Raw genomic sequence first — 24560 nt, 5'->3', positions numbered from 1 at the left:
GGCGCATCTTTATTTGAACAGCTGTAGTGGCATACAATACCTAAATCATTATAATCATTATGTAATAGTTCTTTGTTAAACTGTCATGCAGGTCGCGAAGGCACAGGTCACGATCACGGTCTCGAAGTCCAGTTGCACGATCATCAAGACACCGGTCTCGATCCCGCTCCAAGAGCCCCTACTCAAAGCGATTTTCAAAGCACAGGTCACGTAGTCGCAGCCGGGACCGCAGGAGGTCTCGGTCAAGAGATCGACACCACGGGTCTAGTCGCAAGGAGAAGAGCACAGTGCCCGTGTCTCCTGATCCCGTTGTGGGACAGGTTTGTCATGCTCACTTTTCATTTTATACCCCAGTCACACAGGGCGCTTTCGATTGTAACTAAGCCCAATGCGGGTCAAATTGCTCAATCTTCATTGCCTCCTTTGCTTAACCTGCATAAAGGAGCCAATTGCGCTTGATAAATTTTATCGTGATCGAGCCCGATTGCTATCGAATGTGCCTGTGTGACCGACTTGTTAGGTAAAGAAGTTGCAGTTTCACCTGAAAGGTGAAGCATTCACAACAATAGCAAATTATTAGACAACTACACAAAGCAAGGTTTGTTTTATCGGCAGTATAAATTGCTGTATACGTTCACTTACTGATTAGGTTAACAAGCATGGGGTCACGTGCGCATAGACAAACATGAACAGATCTCACTCGATGACTACAAACACTCTCTGTGACAACACTGGCATGACTAGCTGCAGCAGCAGGGAGCAAATTCCCCTTCTTGCTGCCTCTTACTTCAATATCAACTAAGTGTACGAGAATACAGTGCACACGAACCCATCAGCCACTCATCTCGCCTAGCCTTTGTATTCACCACAGATTACCTCCAAGCACGGAGTAAGACATTTAGGAGGTGAAACTCCCGTCAGCGCGAGCGAGCGCGGGCGACCAGATAAAGTCACAATTGTTGTATGCGCCGACGGGGCCATATACAGTGGCGGCGCCATGTGGCGCGTCGTAGAAGCCGCGGCGAAAAAAAAATGCAGCGCCCGGGCACCGGCGCGCTCTCAACGGCGGTAATTTCTTTCCAGGCCGCCAGCACGATAATGGCTCCGCGGGCTTGTGACCTTTTCTGGTCGCTCTCCTAAATGTTTCCTCTCCTAAATGTTTCTTGCTCCGTGCCTCCAAGACAGGGTGCCTGCAACTGCATGTCATACTAGGAGAGGAGACACGTGCTAACCTGCCCCCACTCCCCTGTATATGGGAGAACATTGCATGCATCGAGCCACCATCCTTCTTGGCTCACCCTTGCATGCTTTCCCTCGCACCTGTAGCACACGGCACGTGGCTACAGTCTTATCGTACATGGAGATTATACGAAACCTCAAGGCAACAACGATGGCAGAAATTTGTCTGAAATGCTGCAACAAAGAGCACATAGAACAAAAGAAACGGTAAGAAAGTAATACCGGGCTCATGTGCGGTGTCATCCGTCTTTGCCTTGTCGCTCATTCTACATGCCATTTCTAATGTGAACCTATACAAGGTCACCTCGTTCGCTACTATTCTCAGCTTTATTGGTCACTGCCCCCTAGTTTGTTCTTAAACATGAACACGCAGGCGGGGAGGATGAAGTATCACAGATTGGCCTCGTAGTACCTCGTCTCTGTGTACAGAATGTTGCATTAGTAAGGAAGTTTGATATAAACAAACACCTCTTCTGTCAAGTGTAAATTTTCACAGTAGAGAAAACACTTGCGCCACGTGGAGGTTCCCTCTTCTCTGTTGATACAGAAGTTTTGAGGGAGAGAAAAAAGAGGTGTATAGAAAAATGCTAGAATGAAAAGCGTGTAAGCATACCTGATTAATTCAAGCAGGCCAAGTGTCTATTTGTCCCCACCCTGTTTCAAAGGGATGCCAATAAATCGTCAACATCGAAGGGCCTAACTGCTTTGTGTTTCGCTATGTCTGTGGTAGCCATTTCACCTTCTATGGCAGATGATGCAATTATTCATTCACTGAGAAATTCCCTCTCTCTCTCGTCTTTTTTGTGGAGAATTGCTAAGACATTTGGTTCTTCACTGTTCCTTAAGGCAACAGGCAGATTCTTAAGGCAACAGGTCCTGGATCACTTGGTATTAGATAAAATACATCACAAAATGCCACTTCCACATTGAATTTTACTACAAGTGAACCGGTGGTTTGGCTGAAGGAGTTATTTGTGGTGGGCTTCATTATTGATCCAGGGGACAGCACAAAAAAAAAAAATGGTGATTAGGAAAAACGGTTCTTTTTTTTGTTTTTTGTCGAAGCTGTGTGTGCTCATCAATTTAAGGGTAGGCACCACATGGTGCACTCATGCACTTAATTCCTACATTTCTGGTCAAGTACTTTAGAAAGTTGTGTGCTGTCTACTAGTAGCTTTACCAGGCTTTTCCAGCTAGCTGTTTATGGACATTTCCAACGAGGGCTTCTTAGGTGCATCGATAATCCACACTAAACAGTTGTGGCCCCATCTGAGCACTTGCTTCAGAGCACTATGAGAGTGGAAGCGTGTGCTTTCTCCAGCTGTTGTCACCAGTCTTAAAAGCGCACATTCTGACTCCACAGTATGAACAGCGAGAAGGTGTGTGCTGCTAAGATTCGGGGATGAAGGCATGCAAAGCCATAGAAACTGCTGGGAGTTGTGGCCTCCCCTGATGAAACACCAACACGTACCAGTGTGTACCTTTTGTAAACCTGTAGAATTTCAGCATTCCACAGTGACAGTGAGACAAGTAGGACACTGAAGACTTACTTAAGTGAAGGCTTATAACATAATAAGTAAAAACTGTTCACAAAGCAGAGAGGAAATGAAGGGCAGTTGACTCTCAGTGAGCTTTTGTGAGAACATTCGTCTGCACACTCTCTTAGGAATTTGCCAGCCATTTTGTTCTGTTGCATTACAGCCTCTAATAATGCAATTGTGCCACAACAGAGTTGTTAGAAACTTTAGTTTTACAGGATTCTTCACTCTTCTGCTACATGTTTCATTAGTTTTATTAATGGTATCATTATGATGTCATATACTGTGACTTAGTGAGTTTGTCAATGGAGAGCAGGTAGTCCATTTATCAGAAAGAATGCAGCCACCAGGAACTTGAACGTTGCTGAGTCATGGCTGTGTCGTGTAGTGCGTATAGAATTGTCACAAGCCATCTTTACAAGATTACAAGATTGTTCACTCTTCTGCTGCATGTTTCATTAGTTTCGTTAGTGGTATCATTACGATGTCATATACTGTCACTTGTGGGTTTGTCAATGAGAGCAGGTAGTCCATTTATCAGAAGGAATGCATGACATATGGAACTAGCACAAGCCATCTTTGTAGTGCAACAGTGAAATCGTGCCTCACTGTCCAAAGCTCGTGAGCACTGTGAAAGCGACAGAATGTCAGCTGGACACCTCAAGGTTGGCTTGGCAGATGCTGTACATTACTGGCACAGCTTTTGCTTTCTTCCCATGGTAAGAACTTTCCAGCGAGATGTCCCTATTGTATGTCGACAATTAATTAAAGTGACTTCCTTGTTCTAGCTAATTGTTTCCATTGCTTCCAACAGAAACTCTTCATTTTTCAAGACTCCTTATCCATCATATAGTTTCAAAGTCTTTATGAATTACTCAGTACTTGTAGTACAAGTGCTATTTCTTGTTTTTCAGATCTACAATGGGAAAGTGACCAACATCATGCAGTTTGGATGCTTTGTTCAGCTAGAAGGGCTGCCTAAGCGATGGGAAGGTCTTGTTCACATATCTCAGGTATGTTATTTATTATTATACCAGTAATAATCTGTACTAGTGATTGTGCTGATTGATATAATGTAAGCATCGATTTTCTACAAGCCTTCTCATGAGGCATTGAACTTGTGGGGACGATTGCGCATAGAGCTGGTTACACAGTTCTACTAACAATGCATCTCTTGTCTGTGTGTGTTCTTGTGCAGCTGAGGAGAGAAGGTCGCATCACCAATGTCGGGGATGTGGTCACCAGAGGGCAGCGTGTCAAAGTCAAGGTGCTGTCTTTTACCGGGCAGAAAACCAGTCTCTCCATGAAGGTAAATATCTGCCCTTTTAACGGTTCGAATTCATAGCTTATGGAATTCATAATAATTTTGAACTGGAACCATCTGGTAGAAGAGGTTGCCACCAGTGGCTTTTGCAGTCATGTTGGGTCAATATGATCAGCTGTTCTACCATAACGTTGACATTTTTTATTTCTCATTGTTAAACATGCAAGTTTAGTTTTGCATTCAAAGACTTGGTGGTATTAAAATTCTCTATCTTACTCACTTAAGGTGCAAATTCATTCTGCAGTTGCCATAGAAGACGTGCCTTAAAGGGGCCCTGAACCACCCCTAGGGCTTGGTAAAAAACACATTCCGTGGATAGCATACATTGCCGTGAACATATCAGCCAAATTTCGCACTCTTGCTTTATGCGTGGGGCTCGCAAGTGGAACTTGAAGTCACCTTTTTGTCAAACACTCTGTGAGGAGAGAGGGGCAGCGTAAGTGGACTGAGAGCTCCAGGCGAGACAAGGCACAGTTCTTAGAAGCCCCGCATGCAGTTTACTGTAGTTGCCAGGGGAAGGACCAGAAGGCGCAAGCGCGGCAGCGAGAGAGGAAGGAAGATGCAGCTGGCGCGAAGCATGGTTTGCTATGTAGTGTGCGTGTACGGGCGGCGTGGTGGTAGAGTCACAAGGTGCAGTAATAAAGTGAATGTTTGCGACAGACATGTCGGCCTGTCGTCGTTCGTAGCAAGTGGGGGCTTGTCCGGAATCAACATAGATATAGAGGCGGTGAACATGCCTGAAGCGTTGCTGCAGCATCTGCTGGGGCAGATCAGCGGCTCCGTCATGCAATATGAGCAAGTTGCGGCAGTAGTTCGACAAGGACTGATGGCAGCTGAGGCAGTGCCGGCAGGTTCTGTGACAGCAGTGGTGGTGGTTCAACTGTCAGGCGACGCTGCTCTGCACTTTGATGGAAGTCAGCACCCTAAATACCGCGGATGACATCCAGTCCCTCGAGGAGTTTTTGGACTGGCTGGAGACGTTTTGTTTGGTCAATGGTGTCACCACCGACAAAAGGCTTACCCACATTGTGCCCACTGCTCTGGAGATCGGCACGAAGTTGCAGGGGCACTTCCTGACCATGTTTGCACCATGGGAAGAATTTACGGAGGCCTTCATTGCGGCATTATCTTGTTTTATGCAAAGCGCCTCTTGAAACAGAAGTCGAGCTCCGCACACAGCACCCAGAATAAAATTTTAAATGCTTAATTTACGTGATCGTGGCCTATTGTGACTGGATTGGCAGCGAAGTTTTGGAATCAGAAAAGGTCGACCGCATGTTATGGCAAATGCACCTGCAACTCTGAGACTTGGTAGAGGGCAAACAGTTTGCCAATCTCGCAGAGTTGGCTAAGGCTGCTGACGTCCTCATGGGATATGCTTGGAGGCGGTTGCAGTACAAGCCACCGCCGCCTCCAACTGACCAAGTTGCGAGAGACCTTGCCTTCCAGTCAGTTGTGAACGGCACTGGCCTGCCCGGAATGAAGCCCAGAGTGTTGACAGCTGCAGCTGTCATGCCTTTTCAGTCTCCGGTGGCGACATCCTACTGGCCTTTGCATCCTGCGTCGATGCAGTCATCCTACCATTGAGACCAGCTGCATGGACTGACCACTTGTGTGACCGCTACCTCTCACTGCACCGTCACAGGGCTACCAACTACACAATTTTGAGGGCTTTACCTGCCGTTGCTGCGGAGGTGTGGGTCACCTAGCTTTCGATTGACCTATGGGCCGGCATACTAGCCCGCCCGGCTGCTACGAACACTACGGAATTGGGCATTTCTGATCACAGTGTCCGGGAAACAGGAGGCAGTAGGTGCCATCCCAGTGGGCACCTGCATGACTGCACTGCAGGTACTGGTTTCAGCCGGCAGGAAGGAGCCCTTACTCGAGGTGCGGATCGGGCAGACTACATTCTAAGCCCTCCTGGATACAGGCTCAAGCATGAGCTTACTTGGAATGCAGGGGGCAAAGGTAGCAGAGGAGACAGGTGCCAAGCTCAGGACGCAGGTTCGTGCAGTTCGCCTGGCAACAGCTTGGTTCCAGTCTACCAGTTCCTTAAAGTGCAAGATTCAGTGGCCTAAAAGCAGCCACAACCAGCACTTCCTGTGTGTGCCAGACCTATGTGTGCCAGACCTATACATGTAGCACTAGGTGAATGGACTATTGGCACCGACCCGCAGTGCAGTGTGCCGTTAGTTAAACACGAAGAGGGTCCAGTCACAGTGCTTGCAATAGAAAAAGATTTAGGGTCTTACTTACCACTTGCACATCTTCTTCGAAGAGGTTCTTGCAGCTCCTGACATAAGGAGTAGCATTCCAACTGAAGAGGGCAAGCCCACGCTGAAGCAACAAAACTACGACCAAGCATGAAGGAAGTGCTTGACGACTTCAGCCCTTTGTTCATTACGATCCCCGGATGTACTACCCTTGCTCAACACCACATAGACACAGGGGATAGTGCACCTGTGGGATGCAAGCTCCATCCAGTGATTGCTAAGAAGTGAGTGAGTGAAACAACTTTATTTGGTCCACAATAGACGTAAGCAAACTCCACGTCACCTGGCTAGGCCCACTCTGGGACCATCAGGTGAAACCTGACGGCCCTCTCGCGAGCCCTCTGGACTGCCAGGATTTGAGAGGTCTGATCCTGGGCCCTAATTAGCTTCACCATTTCCTCTTGGGTGAAAGGGGGACCGGCAGAGGCGCAGCCCCGCAGGACATGTTCGAAGTCCTCATAATCCCCACACAGAGGGAAGTCCGGGCATGGGAACCGTTCGGGGTACATTGTGTGCAGCGCCGCGGGGCTCGGGTAAGTGCGTGTTTGTAGAAGTCTGAGAGTGGCTGCCTGGGCCCTGCACAGCGAGGAGTGCGGTAAAGGTAGGAGTCTTCTTGACAGATAATTATATTTGCAGATTTCGTTGTACGAGCAGAGAGGCTCGGGTCGCCCAGGAGAGGACGCGTTGCCCAGCGCACGGTCAGTCAAACCTCGTGCAGCCGAGTGCACCTCCTCGTTGGGGTTGATCAAGGCACCCTCAATGGTTCCAAGGTGCGCAGGGAACCAGGCCAAAGAGTGATGTTTCATGTCTTTGGCACTTTGGATGATACATAGGGCCTGGGGAGCCACCATTCCCATCTGAAAGGCCCTGACAGTGGCCTTGGAATCCGAATAAATCGTGTCATGTACACTGTCCGTCAATGCAAGAGTAATAACAACCTGCTCTGCAACGCTGGAATTAGAAGTTCGGTTGGTAGCGCAGCTAAGGATTTTAGAATCACAGTCGATGACCACTGAGGAGAAGGCCTCTTGAACGTACGAAGCAGCGTTTACAAAGCATGTTCGGTCCTTGTTCAAGCAGGAACTGGCAAGCAGAGCTTTACCCCTGGCTCGTCTTCGTCCTTCATTGTAGGTAGGATGCATATTTTGTGGCATCCGATGTATGTAAATCTTGGATCTTACGTCGCTGGGCAGCTTCACAGCATCGAGACTGACGACCGTGGGGTTACGTCGCCAGCTTGCCAAGTATGGCTCGGCCCGCTGGGGTACCGGAGAGTCTGACAAACTGGGAAAATTCTTGGGCTTCTGTGATTTCTTCGAACTTGTTGTAAATTCCCAAATTGTGTGTGTGCGTTCGAATGGGAAGGCCGAGGGCAAGTTTGAAGACTCTTCTGATTAGGGCATTGATCTTGTTGCGCTCCGATACGAGCCAGTTGTGCATAGCCCCTGAATAAGCGGGGTGGCATAGCACGAAAGCGTGGATAATCCGGATCAGATTGTCTTCCCTGATTCCGCGGTACCTGTTGGCGATTCTTCGGATCAGGCCGAGGGCGCTTTCGGTCTTGGAACAAATGCGTTTGAGGGCGGCTCCATTGGCCCCGTTCGACTCGATAAACATTCCTAGGACCCTGATAGTGTCTACCCGCGGTACTGGGGAGCCCTTACCGGTGAATAATGTAATGTGGCTCTCTGTTGCTGGCTTCCAGGACCGGTGTGAACCGCCTCTGGGCCTCTTCTTGTAGAGCAAGAGCTCGGATTTAGCCTGGTGGGATTAAGCTTAGCTTAGCTTAGCCCGGTGGGATTAAGATACCACTCCGTCACATCGATGGCCTCTTGCAAAGCACCCTCGACCTGACCCTCACATCCGTTGGAGCACCAGATGGTGATGTCATCCGCGTAGATCGTGTGGTTAACGTTCGGGATTTTGTTCAAGGCCCTCGACAGGTTGATCAGGGAGATGTTAAACAGCGTTGAGGAAATCACCGCCCCCTGAGGTGTTCCCTTTAGCCCAAGCTGGATTTCGTGGGTCAAAAACTCGTCAATCTTGAGTCTAGTGGACCTTGAGGAAAGGAAGGAGCGCACGAAATTGTACGCCCGTTTGCCGACGTTACACTCTGTCAGGCTCTTGAGAATAAAGGCGTGCAATATGTTGTCAAAAGCCTTTTCCAGATGCCGAGAATTGCCTTAGTGTCGGCGGAGGTAGAGTCAATGATCTGGTGCTTGATCAGTCTCATGGCGTCCTGAGTCGAAAGCCCCGACCGAAAGCCAATCATGTTGTGTGTATAGCATTTGTTAGACTCGAGATGGTCAGTGAGGTGGTTAAGCATGGCGTGCTCGGCCATCTTCCCAACACACGACGTCAGGGAGATGGGCCTTAGATTGTCGATGCTCGGTGCCTTACCTGGCTTCGGTATGAGTACTGTGTAGGCTGCTTTCCAGCTCTTGGGAATGAGGCTTCTGCACCAGATATCATTCATCTTGTGCGTAAGAAACTCGATTGAGTCATCGTCGAGATGCTTGAGCATTTTGTTTGCGATCCCGTCGGGCCCAAGGGCAGATCTGCCGTTGAGGGATGCGAGAACCCGCTTGACCTCAGCCACGGTAAAATCCTCGTCCATAGATGGCACGTCACGCCTTTCGTACTCGGGAAACTGGGGGGGCACCGGATCGTCCGTGGCCGCCAGGCACTTGTCTATGAGGTGCTTCGTGACTGCCTCATCTTTAGTCAAGTCGGTGGCCAAATGGACAGCTTTCGCCAAAGCTCTCTTCTGATTGGACTTGGTGTTGCCATCGTGCAGTAGGTGCCTAAGGAGACCCCAGCTTTTACCGTTCTTGAGCTGGCCCTCCCCTGAGTCGCACAGCTCGTCCCATTGTTGCTTGCATAGCACCTTGCAATGAGCCTCTATCATCTTGTTTATATCAGAAATTTTCTTGCGTAGTCTTCTGTTATGGCACTGAGTCTTCCATCTCGCGAGCAGTGCCTGTTTGGCTTCCAATAGATGCGCCAGCCTACTGTCCATCCTGTCCACCTCCAGATCGGTTGTCACCTCCTTGGTAGCTCTAGCCGCATCCTTCTTTATCTTGTCGCACCTAGGTCCACATCATCATTAAGGACGCTCTCGGAGTGGTTGGCTAGGAACAAGTCCCAGTCAGTGAAACAAAAGGTCCTCGTTTTGTTACGGGCAGCCTTAATCACTGCTTCGATGATGCAATGATCGCTACCGAGGTCCATGGCGGTGTTGGTCCACTTGACGTTTTCCAGGTTCTTGACAAAGGTAAGATCCGGAGTCGTATCCGAGTTCCCTCTCCTGGTTGGAAAGTCTTTATCGGTTATCAGCGTAAGATCTTCCTCCGTTGCCGTGTCCCATATGTCTCTACCCTTCTTCGTATCGGTACAATAGCCCCACGCCTGATGCTGGGCATTAAAATCCCCCATGACGACTAAGAGGCTGACAGCCGGCCAAATGCACGGCCTTCTTGAGAATACCACCAGGCCTGGCTCTGTGAACGCTGGGTCTGCAGTAAACATTGAGTAAGAAGATACTGTTTCTTCTTAAGTGCTGCTTAGGGGAGTCGACAAGGAGTTTGGCCATGACGTACTCGATCCCATTGTCCGTGGGACCAAGGTCTCGCTGAAGGCACGTGAACTTTTTACTGATCAGGGTGGCGAGCCCCCTTCCTCCTTCAGTGGAAGCCACCGTCAGGAAACCGGGGAGCTTGATAGATGATGATGTGATCGTTTCTTGCAAGGCAATTACTTGGGGTTTGTCCTTTACGCTTTTTAGGTATTGTCGCAGGGTCGCCCGTTTGCTGACGAACCCTGCGCAATTCCACTGCCACATTGTTATGACGTTAGTTCCGTTATCCATGTTTGGGCTTGGGGATGGATTGCGAAAGTGTCGCATTCAGAATGGCACCCTCCGTCGGTGAGGCAATGACGCTGTGCAACTTTGGGACTTGTGCTGTAGATGTGCTTGGCAAAGATCCGTGGCTGGTCCGCTCCAGCCTAAGTATTCTAGCGCTGAGGGCGACCAGGCCCAGCTGAGGGTGCGCGATCATTTTTGTACGTGAGAGAGACCTGTCTGTATGTTGTAGATGGCGTTCTTGAGATCAGACAGGAGTTCTACCATCTCGTCTCCCCTTGAGTCATCCAGGGCACGACGCTTCACTGCAACCGTCTTAGGAGGGGCTTCCACTGTGTCCGTGGCCAAAGAGCGTGCGGCAGGCTGAGAAGCTGGCTGTGTGAGCGCCAATCTTCGTATTTCTGCCATCTCGGCGGCTAGCCGGCTGATTTCCTGCTTGAACAGAGCGTTTTCTTTCCTAAGACTATCATTGGCATGCCTAACCTCTTCGAGCTCATTCGTGAGACGCGGGTCGTGCGAGTCTTGAGAGTTGGACGCCTGCGTTTCGTTGCCACGGGCCCTATTGGCCCACGTTAGAGACGACTTGCCTTACCGCCGTTGGGGGTCTTCGATTGTGAGCTCTTGGATGAGTCGCTCCCTGTACGGGACTTGGAGCAGCTTCTGGAGCTGGATCGCGCTGGAGAAGGCGATGTGAGTCGCGATCTCAAGGTAGAACGACTTCTGGAGCCCCGTCGGCTTGTAGAGCGGCTTCTCGAGCGCAAGCGTCTTTTGCCCCTAAGGTTGGTGCTGGATGAGGCTTGCGGATCGGAGGATCGAACGATCGATGGCGTGGGGAGCTGCTCTTGCTGCCTGGCACGCTCGAAGCGTCGTCGGCGAACAATGTACGGCGTCTTGAATCTATGCGCACACTCTTTACCGGCTGTAAGGTGCGGACTGCCGCAGATCTTGCATTTTGGCGTGCATTGATGCTGCTCATCGGGATTTGGCAGGCTGCATCCCCGACAGATAACGTCGTTCGGTGTTGGACAGACATTGACGCAATACCCGAGTCTTCCGCAGGCGTGGCATACGTCCATTTGCTTTCGATATAGGGAACATTTCATCAGGAGCGTTCCGTACCTGACAAAATTCGGTACCCGGTGCCCGTCAAAGGCAATGATGATAGTCCCAGTCTGAGTGATTCTCTTGGCTGCTAGTGCAAGAGGGTTGTTCTGGTTAACAATCTTGCCATCCACCGTCGCTGGGTCGTCTTGTCACGGTATGCCACGTATGACCCCCTTGCACGTGGAGTCTGTCTCGTATGCGCAGAGCTCGTGGATCTTGCCTGAGATTTGGATTTGCTTGATACAGGCATGTCGATTGGCGTTCTCCCGTCTGGGAGTGCTGGCCACCATGATGTTTTGCTGTAAGTGCGGGCACAGATGATTGCTAAGAAGCAGAAAATCATTGAAGGTTGCGTACATGGCCTTCTTGAGCAGAGTCTTATAAGGAGAAGCAGCAGCCCTTGGACTAGCACCCCAGTGCTTGTCACGAAGTCTGGAGGCTACCCACTTAGAGGCTACCGGCTTGCTGGAGGCTACCGGCTTGCTGTAGATTTCCGACCGTTGTATGCACGAACCATAGTACTTGCCTACCCAGCGCCTTAAACGGATTGGTTGCTGGCACAACTTGTCTGAGCTTAGTGGTTCTGAAGGTTCAATCTCTCCCAAGAGTTTTTTTCACATTCCTGTTTGCGATGCTGACATTATGAAAATGGCCTTCACTTGCCATCAGGGTACTCCAGAATTCATCAGGATGCCTTTCAGGGTGGCAGGTGGCTTGGCAACTTTCCAAACCTTGATGAACTGTGTGCTACAGGGAATCAGTCACTACTTCACTACAGCATTTTTAGGTGATGTTCTTGTCTACTCGGAGACGCTTGAGAGTCACATTTAGCTGGTGAGGGAAGTACTGCAATGGATTGAAGATGCTGGCCTTACAATCAACCCGGACGAAAAACAGGTGTGCCGTCAGTCCCTTAAGTTCTTGGGCCATATCACTTCCCCTGAGAAATGGGCATGGGCAGGACACGTAATGAGGAGGGAAGATAACCGATGGTCATTAAGAGTTACCGAATGGATTTTAAGGGAAGGGAAGCGTAGCAGAGGGCGGCAGAAAGTTAGGTGGGCGGATGAGATTAAGAAGTTTGCAGGGACAACATGGCCACAATTAGTACATGAGCGAGGTAGTTGGTCAAGTATGGCAGAGGCCTTTGCCCTGCAGTGGGAGTAACCAGGCTGATGATGATGATGATGACTTCCCCTGGGCAGTGCAGACCAGATGAAGGTGCATACAGTACTAGATTACCCAAGACCCAACACAATTAAGCAGTTGCGAGCCTTCCTGAGGCTTGCTGGCTATTATAGGAACCTCATCTCGTGCTTCTCACTGACAGCATGTCCACTCACAGACCTTTTGAAGAAGAATAAGCCATGGCAGTGGGCATAGAGTCGAGAGCAGGCTTTCACTGCACTCAAGTAATCCTTAGCTCAGAATGCAGTTGTGGGCTTTCCACATCTAAACCTCCCTTTCGTGGTTGAAACTGATGCTAGTGGTGTCAGCATTACAGCTTTGCTACTGCAGGCTGGCCCTGATGGACTGCAACATGTTTCCTCATTAGTCGTGTTCTTACAGAGACTGAAAGCCATTATACTTTCCAGGAGATGGTGTGCCTTGCAGTAGTATAGACAGTGGACAAGTGCAGGGCCTATCACGAACTTGTCGAATCTGAGATCCACTGTGACCACTCGTCCTTGTTATGGATGTTAGCACCGGCCAAGCTTCGCCCAGGGTCATGCGTTGGGTCCTACAACTGTAGAGCTTGAATTGCTGAATCAAGCATAGACAGGGACTGGCAGATATACCCATTGATGCCTTTAGCAGAACCCCTCTAACATTTGAAAACCAGCCAAGTGACAGTCTGCATGAGACACTGTTCCCCATTGCTGCTCCAGAACCTGAAGCAAAAATTACATTTGAGCAACTAGCAGTAGCCTTGGGGGAGGATGCCATGCTCTTGGGTGACACAGCACAGCTCATCCAATAACAGGCTCTTGACAACCGTCTCTCAAGACTGAAGACTGTGGTTCAAGGGACTAGACTGTCAAGCTTGGACCCTGATCACCTCCTTCTTAATGATCTGGCAGAGACAACAGAACTGGAGCCAAGTTGGCTGCTGGTTCAGCTAAGAGGCAACAAGAAGGTGCCATGGCTACCTGGTCACCTCCGACACCTGGCACTGAAGATGGCACACGACCACCCCACAGCAGGCCATGCCTGATTTTTCAAAACCATGAGACGTGTCTCAGTACGTTTCGTCTGGCTGGGCATGAGGGCTTACATCTCAAAGTATGGGCAGTGCTGTGCTGTCTGTCAGTGCACAAAAGTTCGGCGCCTGAAGTCTGAGGGCCTCATGAACAGTCAGTGGGCCACAGCTTCCATGGAAGAGCTCAGTGTCGGACCCTTGATATTATCGGGCCCTTGCCATCTACACCTCGTGACCATAAATACTTGCTGCTGGTTATACCTGAGATCGCCCTCGCCATGCATACTGCAGAGAGCATAGCCACTGGATATGCTCAAGCCTCGTTGTGCTGCAGCTGTGAGCTCCACACCCCATGGGAACCCGCGTAGGTGACAAGGGAGATAAAGAGCCTTTGTGAGTGGCACACTGTGCCTTTGCAGCAGAACTCCAGCAGTGCCTTGGAGAAGCCATAAAGTATGCTCAGAAATATCAATCAGCTGCTTGGCAAGCGCAGAAGTCCAGTTACGACCGTTATCGGCAGCCAATAAGCATTAAAGATGGTCACCTCATGCTCTTAGATAGTCACACTTTGAGTGATGCTGCCAAGGGTGTCTCAGCCAAGTTGGCCCCGTGGCAACATGGACCTTATCGCGTGGTCCAGCGGTTAGGTGAAAATGACTTTGTTTTGTGTGACCCTACTACGAGATATCATCGAACTATCGCCCACGGCGACCACTTGGTGCTTTACCATGAACCACAGTTCTCTTCCCATACTGCTTCACATATTTAGGAGTGGCGGGCGGGGGAGTTAGGAGGAGAGAGTGGTGCTGAAAGTGGACTGAGCTTCAGGTAAGATGAGGCAAGGCGTAATTCTTGGAGGCACTTTTGTATTAGGTGAAGGAGCTAACTCAGCATGCTCACTTCAGTGCACCCACACTGTAAGCCAGCATGATGCCAGCTAGCCAAGCTAGTGCACCATGCACTCTTGTCGAGTGGTTCTGGTGTGAGATAGGACATGTTCTATTCATGCGCCAGTCGCACTGAAGCATGCCGTGCGTTGCCGATCATGCTGAATGCACTGCACGTTAAACATAGAATTTTCGCCGGCCATGCCTGTGTAGCGTAAGTGCAGCACACATGACTCGCATGCACGTTATGCCAGATCATGGCTGAAACGGGAGACGCACACTCCACACTGATCATGGCCGGACTATATCTGTGCTTTTAAGGCAACGTGTGTGCTGACGATGTACTCACACAAGCAAATATCGAGACGACATTTCATTCGACCCTCAGAAACTGTGTGACTGTTGTAGAGATCCCTAAGTGAAAAGGGGAATGTGCTACTCAAGCTTCTTGGGGCTAGAAATCACGGCCGCACATAGCAATCTCATGCACTGTGGCGCAGCAAAGGGATGAGACACATGTGGAGGCACTGTGAACGTAAATGTAAGTTGAGCACAATAGCCTCCGAATTTGGCATGTCGTAGGCGCCATAATTGGAAGTACTAGTGGCATGTACATGAACATCACATTGGAACTGTGTGCTTGTGGGCACAGCCCCGCTTCGCCGTAGCCTTCGCAGTGCAAGGTATTGAAGAAGGAGCGGGATCAAAGACGATCTTTGATTTCTCATAACTCCGCTGCTGCCGAATGCATTCAAGTAGTACTTATTGCTGCAAAGTATTTCTGAAATACTCTATTTCAACTTCAAATGCATTTCTCGACTTCAATTAAAAGTGTTTCAGGGCCCCTTAAAATCTCCCACTTCTATGGACACTGCATCAGCTTGATTCATAAACCAATGTTGCTGCATGTTCTTTGCGATGCTTTTGCTTGCTTCTTGTCAACTTGTGGATGTTATCTGTGTTATCATGCTTTCATTTCTTTGCAGAACACACAAGTGGCGTCAGTCTGCTTTTGTAGTGCACAGTGGTCCTGTCATTCTTGCACAAACAAAATTCATTTGGTGCATTGTACAGTTTCCACAGTGACCCCTGGTTGTTTTAGGCTACACAGCAGCATCCTATATTATATGGGCTGATTGTTCACCGACTCATTCATTCTGATGACTGCTGACCATGCTGTCATTATTGCTACTGTTGTAGCCAAGTACAGTCTACACTTGTTACTATGGACCCGCGTACAACAGATTTTCTGATATAACGGACAATATCTCAACCTTAGTTTGGTCTGCCTATTTTATTAATGCAACGAAGTTCTCTTTTAACAGACCGCGCTGCAACGAACTGTCGGCTACAGGGGACGAAATTAGCAGCAATTTTTGTCAAAACCGGGCATATAAAACAGACTTATGCAGTGTTGATATGGGCTGGCAACTGACTTGCGAGGGTGAGCCTACGATCGCGGCTCAATATGTTGCGCGCGAGGTTGGGAGGAAAGCGAGTCGGAAGCGCACCGTCTTTCGCATGCCAGGCACGGGTGTGAGGCGAGGGAAAGAGGGGAGGTTCTACTTCGGTTGCTGCTGTTAACGATGCAGCTGCACGGGCGCCGTATCTTGAAAAGATCTGCAATGTGAACAAAGTGCGCGCCCGCACGGGCCTCATCTTTGAACCGATCTGCAATGTGAACAAAGTGCACCCAGTGCAGGTATCTTTGTATGTGCTGTGCTTTCGACGTTAAGTTCGCGTTGATGCGGGAAACAGCACGAAGGTCAATTTGCTCGCTGCTGCCGCCACACTTACCTTGCTTAATTTGCTATCACAATCGATGCTTCGTCTTTCGTGTGAAACTGCAACTTTTTTTATTTGTTGTTTACTTTGGACGTTCGTCACTCACTCTTTGCAATAAAGTTGTTAGACATCGCGACGAACATTTCATAAGTGGGGCGTCTCGGATATTACGGACTTAGGATAAAACGGACATTTTTTTGTCGGATTATCATGTTCCGTATAAACGAGAGTCAGCTGTAGCTGTTTCTGCTTTGCAGCCACAAGTTTTCCCAGCAAAGAGGTTCGATATTTGAACTTAATGGCCACTTACCATCCTGCTTACCTGCTTTCCTGTGTCTGTGACTTCCATGACATCAATTCCCCATTAGTGCTAGTAAAATTGATAGCATCATCTTACTGAGATTTTCATGCATGCTCAGAAAAAGTCAAGCCGTCATGGCTAAGTAGCAGTATAGCCTATCGGATTGTCGAGTGCCCAGGTTGCTGAGTAATGTTTGGCAGGAAATAGGGATGACTGCCTTTCACTCTATGCAGGACGTAGACCAGGACACTGGGGAGGATCTCAATCCAGTGCGGCGAGCAGGTGACACAGATGGCACCGAGTCGGCCCGCAACCCAGATCGGCCCTGCTCATTGCCACTTCTTACACGCCCTGATGACGACGACGTTGACAACCGCCGGCGTGTTCAAAGGATCTCCTCACCTGAGAAGTGGGAGATTAAACAGGTTGGTGCAAAGACTGCTTGATTATGTCCGTTTTGCACTTGCAATTAAAAGGTGCATCACCAGGCCCCATCAAAAATTTTGGATATGGGCCAGAACTTGCAAAGCACTGCCCAGGGAGCGTTCTGCTGCAAGAATTTTTTGTGAAGTACTGGCATAACATTTTCAGCTTTGAGGTTCTAGACCTCAACATCCCAGAAAAAATACTGGCAAGCCTCAGAAGGCCCTAAATAATTTCCTATAAGAGCTTTCCTAAAAACCAGTATCTGTTTCATTTCCCAGGAGGCGTATGTGTCATGACGTCACGATGGCAGAAGGTGGTCACCAGGGAGCAGGCTATCGTGACGTTTTGGTATTCTCTGCAGCTTGTTTGGTTGTATGCCGCTGCTGCTACTTGTTGCACGCCCTGTCATGTCGCTTACAGTTGCCTTGTTCGTTTTAGATGCATTAAGCTAAGCAGGAGGAACCATTGCCATTTTTTTTTTAGATTATTGGAGTAGCACTTTGTGATGTTGGCAGGTAGCAGAAGAAGCACATCGTATTGCAGTCTAAAGCTTGTTGTTGAGCAGCACTAACAAAAACGATTGAATCACCCTGAATTGTTAGATTGCCCTTGCTTAAAGCCTACAACATCTGTTTTGCACTGAGAGATGACTTAGTAGCAGGACAAAATTGCAGCTGAGGGGCTGTAGAACTCAAATCGCCCATGATGAAAGGGGCCCTTACATAGCTTGACTGGGGATTTTGGAGGTCATGTTTTGGCCAGGCACTACTGCCCGCTCCGAGTCAGAGTTCGCCAATAGCACCAACGGAGCAGTGGGATGAACGAACATCATTGAGTACAGTCGAACACTCTTAGAACAATATTTAATTAAGTTCCTAGAAAATGACGTTGTTACTGATAATTGTTATAATTGGGTTTCATGAAAAAAGCAGAGGGGACAAACATTCAAACATACTATTTAGAAAGAAGTGCAGTTGAACCCTCTTAGAGCATTACTGGTCTTACAAATACTCATATGTAACAATGACAGGGTGCGCACAGGGATATTAAACCTTTGAAAAACCGTTGAAATGGAAAAAGTATGCTTTCAAGGCCTTTGAAAGTCCAGGAATTGTTTTTCCCCTTGAAACCATTGGAATTTCTTGAGCAACAGTCTATGTGACCTGTTTTCTATGGCAAATCAGCATAGAACTAGTAAACTTCTCATTCTAGAACAATGTTACAGTAGAATCCACTTAAGCAGTATCGGTTCTTACAATGTGTTGTACTATAATATAACAATAACACCGAACTTCTGTGTGCATTCTATGGCAAAATAAAGTGCTTATTACAATGCTCCTCTGCAGCGTGTTATCAACTATAACTAATGACCACGTGATAAACGTGGTCATTGTGTATGCTGAAGGGAAAAAGAACACAAAATTTGTGGAAAGAAAAATGGAATGCGAAGCGCTTCACCACACTCACCTTTGTTCCATGCACCATGGGCCCACCCACCTTTGCTTGTACCACGCATGGTATGCCTTGGCCGCCCCCTCTCCGGTCTCTCTTCCACAACTCGCCGTCGGCGAGATGGGAAGTAGTAGGTGGGAGATGGAGGGGCGAGGGCGGCAATGCAATATGACAAAGGCGTGTTGTGCAGGGGGTGGGGGGGTGCATGTGGTACAAAGGCAAGTGTGACAAAGGGATTCACCTTTATTTTTCACCTCCAGCCCCCCCAGGCTTTATTGTAGTTTTTTAGAAAAATGCAATAAAATTCACCAAATTGTATCTTCTTTCGTGTCAAAATTCAACATAATTAACCTTTTTAAAAATTATAAGCAATAAGCAGTTGAATATGATTCACCGATTATAAATTAGATACTTCGCACAACGAGCTTCCATTGTATTTGTATTTTCACAATACCTGTACCAAATAATTAAATTCTGGGGTTTCATGTACCATTAGCACGATCTGATTATAATGCACACCGTAGCGGAGGACTCTGAATTAATGTTAACCACCTAGGGTTCTTTAATGTGCACTGCAATCTAAGTGCACAAGCATTTTTGCATTTCACCCACATCAAAATGTTGCCGTCACAGCTGAAATAGAACCCGTGACCTTGAGCTCAGCAGTGAAGTGCCATAGCTGCTAAGCTACCACGGTGGGTGCACCTATCATGTCCTGCATTTGTGTATTGTTTCCACTCAAGAAGTCGGGGGTCAGTAAAAGTGATGCTTTGGAGACCTAATCCATGCTAAAGACTGACTTAATAAATATTTTTCTTTAGTGTCCCTTTAAAATTTCTTTTATATATACTCAAATCTCTTTGTAATAATTTATGGCAGTGTTTTTATGGTGATAGGACACACTGAGTCTATCACACCAAAACACGAACACCTTCCTGTTGGCACAGAAATTTCTATGTACTTCGAAGAGGTTCTTGCATTGTATCAAAGAAGGGTGGCAACACTTTTTCAATTCATTGCCAACTATTATAAGTGGCAAATAAAATGTTCGGCACTCGTGAAGAACAAAGGAAAAGCATGGAAATTCTAGTGGCATTTGGTAATTGAATATAAATTCAAAAAAAATTATTTGGTCTTGCATAAGAGCCCCAGAAAAGGCAACACGGCTGATCGGCAGTGTGCTGTCACTGGATAAAGGAAAGCTTTTTCTCATTTAATTATCTACGTGTAATGCGGATTCTAAGAAAATCCCTGTCCTAAAGCTGCCACTTAACTTCTTGCCTTTTGCCTTTTCAGATGCTGTCTGCGAATTGTATTGACAAATCTGAACTCCCCGACTTTGACGAGACAACTGGCTTGTTGCCCAAGGAAGATGATGATGGTATGTCATGGAATGCCACTCCTTACTGCAACTCGGAGCTTCTGTCAATGCATGGACTTCAATTAATGCAATATTTTGATGGTTTGATCGTGCAGAGGAAGACTTGGAGATTGAATTGGTTGAAGAGGAACCACCTTTTCTGAGAGGCCATGGTAGATCGAACCTGCAAGATCTGAGCCCTGTTAGAATTGTAAAGGTCAGTACTGTCCAACTTAAACAAAAGTGTCTTTCCTTCTTTTCAAGAATGTTTTGCTATCACTTGACCCATTGGCTGCCAAAGTTGGTGAACGACCGGGCGTAACGATGTGGACCATATTGCTAAAGCCAGCAATTTGTCAGGTGGGATGTATTGTTGGTTTAAAGAAGTATTCACAGATGGCACAACAGCTGTACATATGCTTTTCTTTTCCTCAACTGCGAGGCTTTTCTTTCGAGGAACCCGTATGAGTTTCCTTTGTAGCAATTGCTACGATTGGGTGGATTTCTCATTTTCCCCTTTATTCCTTTATATGCTGGACAAGTTTAGAAATGTTGTCGATAGATGGCACTAGGGGGCATTCACTTCACGGTTGTTTGGATTTTTAAAATTTGTTGTTGGTAGCATCTCAAGAATGTCTGAGTGCACATTGCACTTTTTTCTTTTGGGAGGATTTGCTGCAAGGCATGTTGAATAACAGAAAGTTAGGTAAGAGCTTCCAACTCTGCATCATTCAAGAACTGCAACTGTCTTTGCGAATTTGTTGTCCATCACCCAGCGGTCATAGTCTTCAGGCAGGTGTGACTACAGTTCAGCCTTTCTTAAATCAGCCTTTCTGATAGCCTGTGTTCCAGGACACATTAAAAGCAGTTGTCGAGCATCTGATGTTGTCATGGGAGCCAAGCGCTTGGGGAAGGCTGCTTGGTCATCTTTTGTTGATACCCAAGCACAGGGCACCAATGGTGTAAGGGCCACCTTAGCCCAAGGCCTCCAATGAGGTACCTTCTGCACCCAGGTACCTGTTACAGAGGAGCAAGCAGACACACAGGGTGAATCAAAGTGCACGTATCTCGTCAGAGGCTCGATTTCAGTGCTTGGTAGAGAGTGGGGATTTCCGACGGAAGAGTTACAGATGCCTCAGATGAAGCTTTGCACCTGCACGCACCTATGTGCCTTAAGCAGTGCTGCGGGGGCATTTCCCACATCAGATTCTGCGGAACCCTGGCAGGAAAAAAAAAAGAAAAAGTTGATCACGACAGTTCAAAGTGTGCAGTGCAGAAAAGAACAAAAGAGACGGCAGTTGAGAGTGTGAAGATTGCAGTATAGCTCTCCACATGTATGAGTGTTTAAAAATTTCCACTCAACAATTAAGATTTGACTGACAGTATGGTTCTGAACTGACAAGTGCTGCTTCGTATTGTAAATAAAAACTTATTTATTCATATTTTCTTCAGCGTTTATTACTGTAGAGCATTATATAATGAAGGCGACAGTGAAAGTTTGCATAGCATACATAGAGGGCAAAAATAATCGGAACAAGGACCATGCACCACATATAATATTTGGTAGTCAATAGGTTAATGCACTGTTGTTTACTTGTGTAATTTATTAGGAAAAAAATTAAGCAACTTGAGCCTATAGCCTAGAATACTGGCTGTGCAATGTATTTGAGGACACAGCTTCGAATTGCTATAAACATTGCCACTCTTGTTCCATCTGTCTAGATATTTATCTTAGTCTTCACCAATTCCTCTGTCACCTGTTGTGGGGTCTCACACATGCTCTTGGGACAAAGTAACCACAACACAGTTGTGCAAACAATCAGAAGGGCATTTATTGGATCTTTCATACACTAATGCCTGCTAGCTGAATTACTATCCTCAGAACATGATGATGGGCATGTGACGAATTGAAGAAGTCCGACTCACCATGACCGGATAGCGAGCGAATATGTTCACTCCCATGCTGGACACCGACAACTAATCGTTTGCACATAGAGTCATGCAAATGGCGGTATTTTCGAACAATCGTGTTCAGCCATTCCGGTGCCATTCTTGAGTCTTTTTCGGGATGGTCCCGCAAAGCGTGGATCAGTGCAAGCGCGGAGTGTCCGCATTGCTCACCGACCCCAAGCCAAAGAGGACGAGCCTACTCCCTGTAGCACCCGACTAAGTGCACCATTGTGCGGTGTAAACAGCGCAAAACTCACGCGATCTCGTAATATGCTGCAACCACACCGACCGCCACCAACGCTTAGCTACGGCGGGAAGCCGAATTACAGGAGATGTGAGAGCCATGCCGGAAAAACATCAGGGGATGCGTGAGAGTCTGTCATCTCCACATTCCAAGGTATCTCTTCTAGTCTGGTGTGATGGAGGCGTGCCTCGTAGCCTTTGTGCAGGCGTTCCCTTATTCTGCCATCTTTGTGTCTCTACCCCTTTTACACTCTCCCCCCCTGCAGTGACATGCTTAGTGACGCTCTTCCTGTCTTTTTGCCCGTAGACATGGGAGCCTCTTTGCTTATCGCACCACCCTGGGAACATGCATTTGTGCAGTGTTTGGCGCTGCATGAACCAAAGAAACCTGTCTTTGTTATTTTTGGGCAATATTGTGCTTCTTGCAGTGCAGTGCTTGGTGCCCATTGCAGGCTGAACGCATCTGCATAGCTGCGTGCTAAGTTATGAGAGATGACAGCTGACGCAGCCCTGGGGCTTGCTAAGCCTGAACCCACTGTTGTCAGTACTCCTATGAGTATACGAGACACTGCAGTGGTACACAGCGTAGGTTCATAGGCTTTCAGTGCTGCTGTCATACTGGTACATTTCCGCGTTTCAGTCCCACCATGTCACTGAAGTACCCGTTTGTTTTCCACTCTCTAACCTTGGATACCAAGAGTGCATTTTTCGATAACCATGTCGTTTCTTCCCTTCTGCATGAACAAAAATAAACATTAATGTTAATTTTATAATATCAGAAGAAAAAGAAACGAACGCTGGAGGACATCACCTCTGAAAAAAAAAAGAAGAAACTTTTAGTGGAGTCAATATGCCTTTACAAATTGGGCTCACTGCAGTATGTGTTTTGCTAGACACAGTCACCTTTTTTTCTTGTTAGCGCTAACAGAGACCATGTTGCTCGAGTACAGGATCTTTGCCTCCCTTGAGCAGCAGCATACTGCACTATCACCTGTCACAGTCTCCTGTGGGGACGACAACACTAGATGCTATGTTCCAGCTCCCAGTCGAGAAGTGGCATCATTCGAGAACGGGGAACGTGGTTTTGCAAAGGTCTCGCTGTTACGGCTGTAGTGTCAGCCACACATGCACCGAGAGGCACAAACTTACATGTTTTCTCTCTTGCTCGAAAAAGTGTGACGTTTGAAAGGTAGAATGCCATCGCTATGTTTATTGGCAACGACATAAACAAAGTGTCGACGAACCACGATCAAATAATGGCATAGTAACATCCACCAACTCTAAACGAGAGAGCTGCTATCGTGACCTCCCGATGTTGCACACCTTGCCGCGCGGAGAACTGCGCAAAAGCTGAAGTGCTGCTGTTGTGGCCTCTGCAATAGCACACGCCAGTCCTATCGCAGAGGCCACAGCCGCCATTCTGCCTTGCCCTGAGACATGCTGTATACACACCTTGAAAGCATTGTTACCCTAGCGTGGTTTAAGGACAATGCGTTGGCGGACTAGTTGGTGCGAATCCATAATTACTTTGTTTAGCGCAAAACAATGTACACAAGAAAGATGATAGGACAAGACATGCTGCAAGTTTTTAGATCTGCAGCTATCCTTACAAACAGGTCATGCCGGTTGGATGTACTCGCCACATGCACGTAAGAAACTTTTACCTTATGCGTCTGCGCACTCAAAGATAGTGAAACGCCTCATTGCTTTGATGTGTCTAGAATCTTCGTTAATGAAATCTTGTTATCACTATGCGAACCAGAGTTGCATTGCACAGTTAAATAGGCTTCAGGCTGCGGGTTACTGAAGTGTGGTGGTGATGTCAGTCTCGGAGGTATTGCTTCAGAAACTGAAAGGGAAGCGGCACAAAAGTAACTGTATTACACAAAAGAAGAGGCCTGAAGTTGTGCCGTATTGCAATAGAGTGGCTCACAATCTAAAGAATGTTGCCACCATATACCAAATTCCGGTAGTGTTTCCTGCTCCTCAGAAACTGTCAGTGTTGTGCAGCTGTATTTCCAAAACAAGTAAAAAACCAGATTGTGAAAAGAAGCACGTGAAGTTGGTAGATTGCAATGTCGGTACGGTATATAAGAGAGAGAGATAAAACTTTGTTATGTCCTTGATGGGGTTCAGGGGTGGCGGGGGTCGGGAGACTAACCCCCAATCCCCCCTTCCTCAGACGGCGGCCAGTCCTTGCTTTCTGGCGGCGTCTTCGGCCATCCGGACGGCCCAGAGCTGCTCCTCTGGGTCCAAGCTGAGCAGCAATGTCTCCCACTGCTCGGCCGTAGTTATGCGTGTGTTAGTGTGGGAGGTGTTGGTGGGTGAGGCTTTGGGGCATTGCCAGATAATATGATCGAGGTCAGCGCGGGCCTCGCACGCTTTGCAGAGTGGAGAGTATGCATCGGGGTACATGCGGTTGTAAAGCACGGGGTTCGGAAAGGTTCGTGTCTGAAGGAGTCGCCAAGTGGTAGATTGAGACTTATTCAGTGTTTTGTGTGCTGGGGGGTAGCGTAACCGCTCCCTGCGGTAGTGAAGGAGAATTTCTCTCAACGTGACCATTCGGTCCCGCGCGTGACCGCGATGCAGAACAGAGGGCTGGTCGGGATCGGA

At 47.9% G+C, this 24560-nt stretch overlaps 1 protein-coding gene across 1 annotated transcript in view; it reads left to right on the top strand.

Annotated features, from left to right (window-relative positions):
- The window catches only part of pea (ATP-dependent RNA helicase pea), a 71635-nt gene that overhangs the window by 10738 nt on the left and 36337 nt on the right, over window positions 1-24560 (top strand). The window contains exons 6-11 of the mRNA XM_075681989.1: window positions 92-320; window positions 3692-3790; window positions 3976-4086; window positions 16750-16941; window positions 19691-19775; window positions 19871-19971. Coding sequence (XP_075538104.1) covers window positions 92-320; window positions 3692-3790; window positions 3976-4086; window positions 16750-16941; window positions 19691-19775; window positions 19871-19971 — 817 coding nt within the window. The remainder of the gene's footprint in view (window positions 1-91; window positions 321-3691; window positions 3791-3975; window positions 4087-16749; window positions 16942-19690; window positions 19776-19870; window positions 19972-24560) is intronic.

Source organism: Dermacentor variabilis, chromosome 2 (genome assembly GCF_050947875.1).
Source record: "Dermacentor variabilis isolate Ectoservices chromosome 2, ASM5094787v1, whole genome shotgun sequence".
NCBI lineage: Eukaryota > Metazoa > Arthropoda > Arachnida > Ixodida > Ixodidae > Dermacentor > Dermacentor variabilis.
Note: the sequence above shows the minus strand (reverse complement) of the source record. Positions and strands in the feature narration are given on the sequence as shown.